Source organism: Solanum dulcamara, chromosome 3 (assembly GCF_947179165.1).
Source record: "Solanum dulcamara chromosome 3, daSolDulc1.2, whole genome shotgun sequence".
Classification (NCBI taxonomy): Eukaryota; Viridiplantae; Streptophyta; class Magnoliopsida; order Solanales; family Solanaceae; genus Solanum; species Solanum dulcamara.
This window is the reverse complement of record NC_077239.1, coordinates 389,855-399,098: the sequence shown is the minus strand read 5'-3', so window position 1 is coordinate 399,098 and position 9,244 is coordinate 389,855. Positions and strand designations below refer to the sequence as shown.

General features: G+C 28.6%; 1 protein-coding gene across 1 annotated transcript; it reads left to right on the top strand.

Moving 5' to 3' along the window:
* Window positions 1–5,649: 5,649 nt before the first annotated feature.
* LOC129882029 (heavy metal-associated isoprenylated plant protein 6-like) lies at window positions 5,650–8,232 on the top strand. The gene is made up of 5 exons (XM_055956148.1): window positions 5,650–5,752; window positions 5,862–6,027; window positions 6,443–6,663; window positions 7,093–7,180; window positions 7,298–8,232. Exons 1-5 carry the CDS (start codon window positions 5,744–5,746, stop codon window positions 7,879–7,881), a joined length of 1,068 nt encoding a protein of 355 aa, XP_055812123.1. The 5' UTR covers window positions 5,650–5,743; the 3' UTR covers window positions 7,882–8,232.
* Window positions 8,233–9,244: the final 1,012 nt, after the last annotated feature.

The window sequence follows — 9,244 nt, the reverse complement described above, 5'->3', positions numbered from 1 at the left end:
CTATATAAGTCGTTTTCTTTTGTGGGGGTTATTATCATGATGGTTTAGGGTTTGTACAAAAAGAGTCATTAAGTTTTCAAAAAAGTTTCTTCATTTTCTTTCTTAAGAAAACCATTTGTTTGAATTAAGGGGGAAAAATAGGTCAAAATTTACATTTTTAAATCGGTATACACTGATTACTTATATACAGAATATAACATAAATACAGAATAACTATTTGAACTAACTCTTCTAATACTAATTACTCTGTCGTTAGGAAATATTATCGTTTTTGTCATTGATTCCTAATAGAGCTTCAATTTGAGGGTAAGTTTAAACCACAATGAAGAGTTCATGGGTAAATTTATACCTTTTTTCTTGAAAAAATTGAATATCAGTTTCACGTTAAAACTTCATTAATGACAAAGAACAAATATGAAAACTATTTGCTAACCACAAGGATATATTCAATGAACTAAAATTGTAACATAAAGCAAAATTGAACAATTGTACATGGACAAATTATGATATTTTTCCCTGACATTAATAAGCTTATTGCCTATGGGGGACCTCTTTCTTCTTGTTGGCCAAGCAAAGCATTAAAAACACTTGGTTGCAATTTGCCAACTCTAGATGTATATATTGCTCACCATGGGGGACCTCTTTTTTCTTATCTTGGCCAAGGCAAGTACTACTACTACTACTTCCTTTTTGGTTTCGGGGAGAGGCGGAATTAGAATTTTTAGTTTATCGATTTTGCATTATAATTTGTTTGTGTTTATTGAATTCTGAATAGATTATTTATGTATATCAAAAAAAAGTTAAAATAATTTAAGTCAAATTAAAGTTATTGAATTCTATCAAATTCGAAACTTCAAGACTAACTCTGTCGCTTTATTGGTCCGAAAAAGTTATACAAAAGTCAAGAGGTGTCCTATTCCATCTTCATTTTCAATGTCCTTGTAACTCCTAACATTTTCATAATTATTAATAGTTGTATATAGTTACAAATTGATATGCCCCTCGGGGATACTATAGTCGGCGAAGAGTGGTCAGTTGATTATAATGTATAATCAAATAATTGAGGAAATGGACAGAATAAAGCAATCAAGGATAACCAGTAATTATTTTCTTAAAACTATTTTGAAAGATAAGTATGTTAGGATCAAACACTTTTCATATTAACACTAAAAGTTATATATATAGTTAATACCAAGAATGCAAATTTATTTTTAATCAAATTTATCAAGTAAGCATTATATTCAATCATGAGACTGTTGTGTTTTGTCATATATAAAATATTGGCGTTATCCAGCAATCCTCCTCCCACACTTGTCATATATGCAACATGTTCCTAGAAATTAAACGTGTAGTTTTGATTTTGATATCACTAGTTAAAATCAAACGCTTACCATCACAAACAGACCTAACCCTCAAGCGGGGGGGGGGGGGGGGGGGGAGGTTAGCCCCATTGACCTCCTGATGGGCACCCTCATTCACAAAGTGAAAAGCTCAAAGAATCATCTTCACTAATTAATGTTGATTAATTTCACATAATTTGGAAAATGGAAAAATGACTTTACAACCTCTTCCCAACCAACATTGAATTACCACGTTAAACTTTCAAAAGGAAATGAGGAGAAAAAATTGTACAAGCAAAATTTATTTGAGAGAATATAGGGTAATGTCTGCGTATATAATATATTAGTGGCGGAGTCAGAATTTTTAATAAGAGAGTTCAAAATTTAAAGAAGTGGACACACGAACTAGTCGAAGGAGGTTCAACATCTACTATTTATACATAAAAAATTATTTTAATCATGTATAAATAATATAATTTTTCGTCGAAGGGGTTCGAATAAAACCCCTATCAACCATGTGGCTCCGCCCCTACCATATATCCTATTTTCTCTAGAGTCTAGACCCCATTTATGAAATCACACTAACTATGTAGTTGTTGTATACTTGACAAATAAGTTCCTTTGATTAGCATGTAAAGCTTGATTTTTTAAACTGAACAAATTAAATAAAGTTGAACAATTATTTTTAATATACTAGACAATTAAAGGTGGACGAAAGGAGTATTTTTAAAGTCGAAGTGTAAAACTTTTAATTTATTACTCTTGATGTTGTAAATATCGTAAAAAAAAACGTTTTTAAAATAATTCTATTGAATATTATGCCAAAAATAAAACAACAATAACATATTTCAGTAAATCCACAAGTGGAATATAAAATGTCAAATATGAAACGAAAGACAATATTATTATTTCATGTCTAATAGTTCAAAAGCAAAATTAGACTTTTTTTCCCAATCACATATATAAAAGCTTTTCTAGAAGCATTCTTCTCTTTTCAAACCGATGCTTTGTAAATATTCAAAATATATAATTATTTTTTGCACCAACTTTATGCAACCAAACCTACCAAATATATTAAAAATTAAATAGTAGTACTTTTTTTTTCTTTTTGGTTTTTATCGTACAAAGAACTCAAGAGCAAGAAGAAGAAGTACAATTTGTTGAGTACTTTGTCCTTTTCTTTGTTTTCTCATTTTATATCGGGTAATCTCTATTTAGGCTCGATTAAATTCAAGTTAAGAAATGTCACCTAGGGGTAAAATATTTTTTAATAATAATAATTTTATATTCAAAGTTCAAACTCTTGAAATCTTTGATTAAAAATAAAAGAATACTTATTGTTTCATTATGATATCCTTATTGGTCTTTGGCCTACTTTAATTGTTTTATTATTTCTTCTTTTGATTTAGCTTTGAAAAAGAATGTTTGTTTCAATTCATTGATTCAAATACATAAGAATATATCGGTATTTATACACAAGAGAAAATATTATGCATTTTAAATGTTAAACCTACAAATTATATATTTTTATTTTACTAAACCACCTAATTTTGATAAGTTAAATTGGTCTGATGTAAACACACTATACAAATAAATATTAATACATAGGATACGACATATTCATTTGAATCTAATAACTCTGACTCAACTTCAGAAGTACTAAGAATTCATTAAGTAAATATAATATAATTTATTTCGAATCCAATAAATTAAATGGATAATGAAAGAATATCAAACTCAAACCCATAAAATTAGAACTTTGAATATCTACCTCTAGGTAAGACGATTGAGATCTTTCCATCCGTAATCAAAAATTTTAGGATCAAGCCCTGAAATTTATAAATTCTTAACATGAAATGCGTCTCCTCATAAAATCTAAATGTATAGCACGAATTCAAATTAATTAAATTAGTAAATTTCGAATACTATAATATTTAATTTCTTTTTTTAAAAAAAAAGAGCTAGGTTTATGAATTACATTAATCAAGTCCATGCAAGTACCAAATCACATATATTGTCTATTGGGTTAAGGTAGTAGCCAAAAAACAAAAATGACGTTGGAGAAATCCCATAAGAATAGCTTATTAAATTAAAAGCCAAACATATAAGTTACCTTCAACGTTAAAATGGACAAGATAACTCACTAATTATTTATCTAAGAAGCCAAAATATATATATAATTCAAGTTGAAATTATAAAATTAATAATTCATTGACCTTTTTCGCTTTGGATCTTTCACCCTTTCACCTAAAAACAAACAATTATTTATGCCGAGGAGGTAAATTAACGTATTCTACTTGCGTAAACCTGCTCACATTATCGATTTCAAATTCAAATAAAGGAGGAGAGTTACAGAAAGACAATCAAAAATAATTTCTCTGCCCATAAAAATACTAGAGTTAAATCTGTGTATATATCTTACTTTCTCAACATTCACTTATAAAGTTATACTGAATTAATTATGATTGTTATTGTTGTTAAAGTAAATTAATAGATTTTCATGATAAAATAAAATTATCTTCATTTTTATTGTTAACGTAAAAATATTTATATTAAACAAAACACAAAATTAATCCTACATAATATTGGTGCGAAATGCCAATAACCAAGTCAAAAAAATTAATTAAATTAACACTTGTACCGTTGTAGGTATGTAGAAAAATAGATAATATAAGTTTAATTATAAGGAGCATATAATAGCCACAAATTAAGGTGACGTCGATTAATTTGTTCTTTTTTTTTCGTTTGTTTTATTTGTTGCATTGTCATAATATGTGGCCTACGAATCTTTAAATTCTTCATTCTAGTATTTAAATTTTGTTATTGTTTTTACCTTTTTTTTTAGGAACATATATGGATGACATCAAATAGAACAAATAATAGTTAAATAAAATTTTAATGTAAAGTTAGTATTATGTATTTATTAATTATTTAATTTTCAGCATACGTACCTAGTGTGCATGGTTAATGAAAATAGTGATACAGATTCCTCTTCAATTTTTCTTTTTACAATAAATTTGTTTAATTATATGAGAACCATATAAAACTACAATTGTTTTTTCTTTGATCAATCAATTTTTCCATTTGATTATTTTTCTCTTCAAAGTAAAACACCTTTTCAATTTATTTTTTTTTAAAAAAATTAGTGGTTAAAGTTGGGTGGTAAAACACGAAAACAAATGTACAAAAAACGGCGGCAATCCTATTTCACATTCGTGTAAAATATCAGATTTTAGTTAAATTTAATTTACATAAAATAAGAATATATATATATATATATATATATATATATATATATATATATATATATATGTGTGTGTGTATAAATTTAAATTGAAAGTATATAGTTGAAACATGTTATTTGAGGTTGAAGTATTCAATTAAAACATAATTTAGTTCGAGTGTATAAATAGAATATCTTGACAAATTTAAGGGGCCGACTATGTATAAAGTTTAAATATACATACTCTCTGAGACTCAATTTATAATGTGACGTAGTTTGACTGTACACGAAATTTAAGAAAGATTTCACTGGGTTGTTGTTGTTGTTGTTGTTGAAAGATTTTATAATGTTTCAAAACTACTCCTAGAATAAATAAATATTTGAATAAAAGAGTACACTTTTTTGTGGATTTTGTTTTCCAAATAAATCAGATTCAATATGAGTAAAATATTTATAATATCATTAAATATTTACCAAATAAAAAATGTGTCATTCTTTTTTAAATCGATTTAACAAAATATATCACATAAATTGAGAGAAAAATAATATATATACCCCTTTTGATCCACTACCTTCAAAATTGAGTCCGGAATCTAAATGGCAAAAGACGAAATCCAAATAAATCGAAGACAAAATACATAAATAAGCACTTAAATTTGGTTTGAACTAACAAGTAAACGCATCAACTCTGAATATGCACATCTAGACATTTCAACTCTCCTTCACAGTATCAGTTGAACACTTCAACTTACAAAATAATCATCTAGACACTTTTGAAAATTACGTGTCACGTCCCAAAAATAGTATGAACGAATTAGAGTGTTTAATGATTAGTTACGACCAATTAAAGCCCAAATTAAAATGTCTAAATGTACCTTACAATCGTATTTCACATTCATGTATCATTAACATCCATCCATCTATCCATCCATATCTAAACATACATACATATACGCACACCTACCACCCCAAAAATCAACAGGCAAAAAGGAAAAATATAAAATAAAAGAATCCACAAGTGGGGGCTTTACTAATTTTTTTTTGAAAATATATGAAGCTGCTGATCTCATCAATTTACTATTTATTTTTCTATATATTCTCTCATTTGCCTCCATTTTCTTCTCTTCAAACCAAAAATTACATTTCTATAATTTCTCTATAATCCATTCTCATTTTTCAAATGGGTGAGGTAATTTCATCACTTCTAAATCTCCAAAATCACATTAATTCATTTTTTAAAGTTCCAATTTCATTCATTTTGCTCAAATTTTTTGATTTTTTTTTTGGTTTAATTTCAGAAAAAAGAAGAAACTAAAACAGAGGTAACAGAGAAGAAGAATGACGCCGGCGGTGATGCCGGCGGTGGAAAAAAGGATGTCGGTCCTACCGCCATAGTTTTAAAACTCGATTTGCATTGTGAAGGCTGTGCTAAAAAAGTCAAACGTTCCATTCGCCATTTAGAAGGTATAAATTACTCCATTATTGAACTTTGAATTATTAATTTTAGTTTATTATTGATAAAATTGGTTCGTTGAATTTATTGGTTAATAGTACTTTACGGTTTTTTCAAGGAACCATCATTGTTATTAGATCCGCAATATTTGACGGTTAAAATTTTCCACTGCACTAAATTTTAGCCGTTAGTTCGGTTGAATTTAATAATTTTAGTACAAATAACTCGTAAGTGAATCAAATTTTTTTATATGATAAGATAAAATAATCTCAAGTTAAATGGCCGTGGCGGGATGTTTTGGATATTTCACATTATCTCGAGTACCAGACGATTTCCTAATAAACTCAGTAAACTTAATTACTACTAGCGATAGAAATTTTAAAATTTAAAACTCATAAAGTTAAAATTTCGATTTCGTTTCTGAAGGTGTGGAGGAAGTGAAGACAGATTGTGAGGGTGGAAAATTGACGGTGAAAGGGAACGTGGACCCCATATGGCTCCGGGAGAAAGTAGTAAGCAAGACGAAGAAGACGGTGGTGCTCGTCTTTCCTCAGCCCAAAAAGGACGCCGGCGCCGGCGTCGGAGATAAAAAGCCCGACGAGAAAAAGGCGGAAGAGAAAAAAACAGAAGATAAGAAGCCTAAAGAGGTAATTTCGGCTATGTACGTTTAACCTTTTATTAAAAGAAAGAAGTTAGGTGCAAGGAAGGGTAAAATTCAACTGATTAACCAACTGAATTGTTAAATGTTCCAAATACGTAGTTTTGGTTTCTATCATATAAGGTTTTAATTCTCAAAAATTAAGTAAAATTACAAGTTTAACAATTAATAATTAATTAAATTTATGAAAATTCTCATGCATAGATAATCAGAAATGCCATTATAATTAATTGAAGGTTATATGTATCTAATCAGATATTACGAGAATTTATATATCAGTATTTATTAATAACTGGAGGACCAAATGTGCTATTATTTCTCAAGTTTAAAATTGGTATATATATATATATTCTTATGACTAATTAAATTTGGTATTATTAGTTAAACTAGATCTGATTTTTTTTTTAATATATGTTAGCCACAAGTAAGTACAGTTGTGTTGAAGATTCGATTGCACTGTGATGGATGTGCACACAAAATAAAGAGAATTATAAAGAAGATTGATGGTAAGATAAACATCTACTTAATCATTTATTAATATTATATATACAAATTATTCATTTATTTGTTAATTTTTTTTGGTTGTTTATGTTATTGACATTTTTCTTATTTACTATTGATAGGGGTAGAAGAAGTCAAAGTAGATTCAGAAAAAGATTTGGTCACGGTAAAGGGCACAATGGACTTAAAGGAATTAATTCCTTATTTGAAAGATAAATTGAAAAGAAATGTGGAAATTGTCCCACCTAAGAAAGATGATGGAGGTGGTGAAAAGAAAGAGAAAGAAGGCGGCGCCGGTGTCGGAGAAAAGAAAGAGAAAGAAGGTGGTGGTGGTGGTGGAGGCGGAGAGAAGAAAGAGAAAGAAGGGGGCGGTGATAAAAAGTCAGAGAGTAGTGAGAAAAAAGAGGGTGAATCAAAGGGCGAAGGAAGTAAAGGTGTAGAGACAAAATCTGAAGCGAACAAATTGGAATATTATGGGTACAATGCACAAACACATTATGCAATGCCTATGTACAATCAAAGTTACATGAATCAAGATTATGACATAACAATGTACGATCCCGGTTACAACGCTCATACGGGCTACGCCATGGAGTATGGCTACCACCCGCCGTCATATGTACCACCTCCTCCACCAACGACATACTTGAACAACGACGCACAAATGTTTAGTGATGAAAATCCTAATGGTTGTTCTGTTATGTGATTCACAAGACATATCATTCAATCATGTTGTTGAGGGAGAGAGTTCAAATGAAATTGTAAATACATCAAATCAATAGTCTCATCAAGGAAATGTCTCAATATCTAAAGATAACATAATGAATTGTAATTTACAAGTTGTAATGAGATATTCCCCCTATTTTGTATTAATTATGAGGAAAAAATATTACATATTATGAGACTTTTAGAAAAAATAATAATATGAAATGTATACGTAATGGTATATGAGGATAAAGTTTCGTTTTAGGAAATGTCATTAGGTTTAATTAGGTGGTTTATGTTTTGACTTGTATGTTATTAATATATAGATAATATATATTCAATTTTGTGACCACTTATTTTAACTTGCTTTATTGTTTTCTTGTTCATATTAACATTATCACATTGTGCACATGTAAGCATTCATGTTTTAACCTATGGTGGGTATGAGACCAATTGGCACAAGAAAATCTATAGTACAATTTTAATAATGTTAATATTTGTTTTTATTCATAAATAAAATTGATAGATTTGGCACATGAGGACATAATGAGAATATGGTTTTGGGTCACATCTTATGGTAGTTGGATTAGCATCATCAAACAATTTAGACTAAATTAAAGGAAATGTTTACACCATTAGCAACCTAACAAATTATACACTCTATTTTCGGCTAGATTAAAAGAGTGATTTAATCGATACATATGTGTGCTTAAATTACTCAAATTTTGTATATGCATGAAATTTTTATTAAATATTCATAAATATCTGACTGTGAACTTAATATTTATATTAATTAATTTGAGTTTGTTTCTAGAAACACATAGACTTTAAATTTTAGATTCGCTTTCGTTCAAGTTCTAGTACTTTATAGTTTGGTCATAAGTCGCATTTGAGAGATGGCATCTAAGGAAAAAGTTTGACAACTTTTTATTTAGATTTTCAAATCAAATATAATTAGCATCAAGCTAGGGTAAACATTTTCAAAGTTCCAATAAATTTGTGATAGAAAATATATAGAAAATGGCATGAAATTCATGATAACTAGTATTGAATTATCTTGTAGCCAATGGCATAGAGGCTCAAGCTTATTAAGTCTAATCAAGAATTTGTTGATGTCAAATCAACTATTATGAACCACTAAAGGAGCTTGATTAGGAGTGGTAAATTTATCTTCCAACTTATAAGTTATGAATTTGAATCTGTTGAAGTTCGAGTGTCCAACTCGAAACCTCAAGTTGGAAACTAAAGCGCTTGACCGATTGAGTTGTGCTGGTTTTTATGTTAAGTAGTGTCGTTTTATTTTATTTATACTTGTTGTTGTTATTTAATTATATGTGCATATTTGGTAAATTATTCGATAAGAT

What these genes read in the sequence shown, in the direction of transcription:
- LOC129882029 (XM_055956148.1), top strand. An exon ending in TTCCATTCGCCATTTAGAAG is followed by an intron (nt 6,028 to 6,442) that starts GTATAAATTACT and finishes TCGTTTCTGAAG; the next exon opens with GTGTGGAGGAAGTGAAGACA. An exon ending in AAGATAAGAAGCCTAAAGAG is followed by an intron (nt 6,664 to 7,092) that starts GTAATTTCGGCT and finishes AATATATGTTAG; the next exon opens with CCACAAGTAAGTACAGTTGT.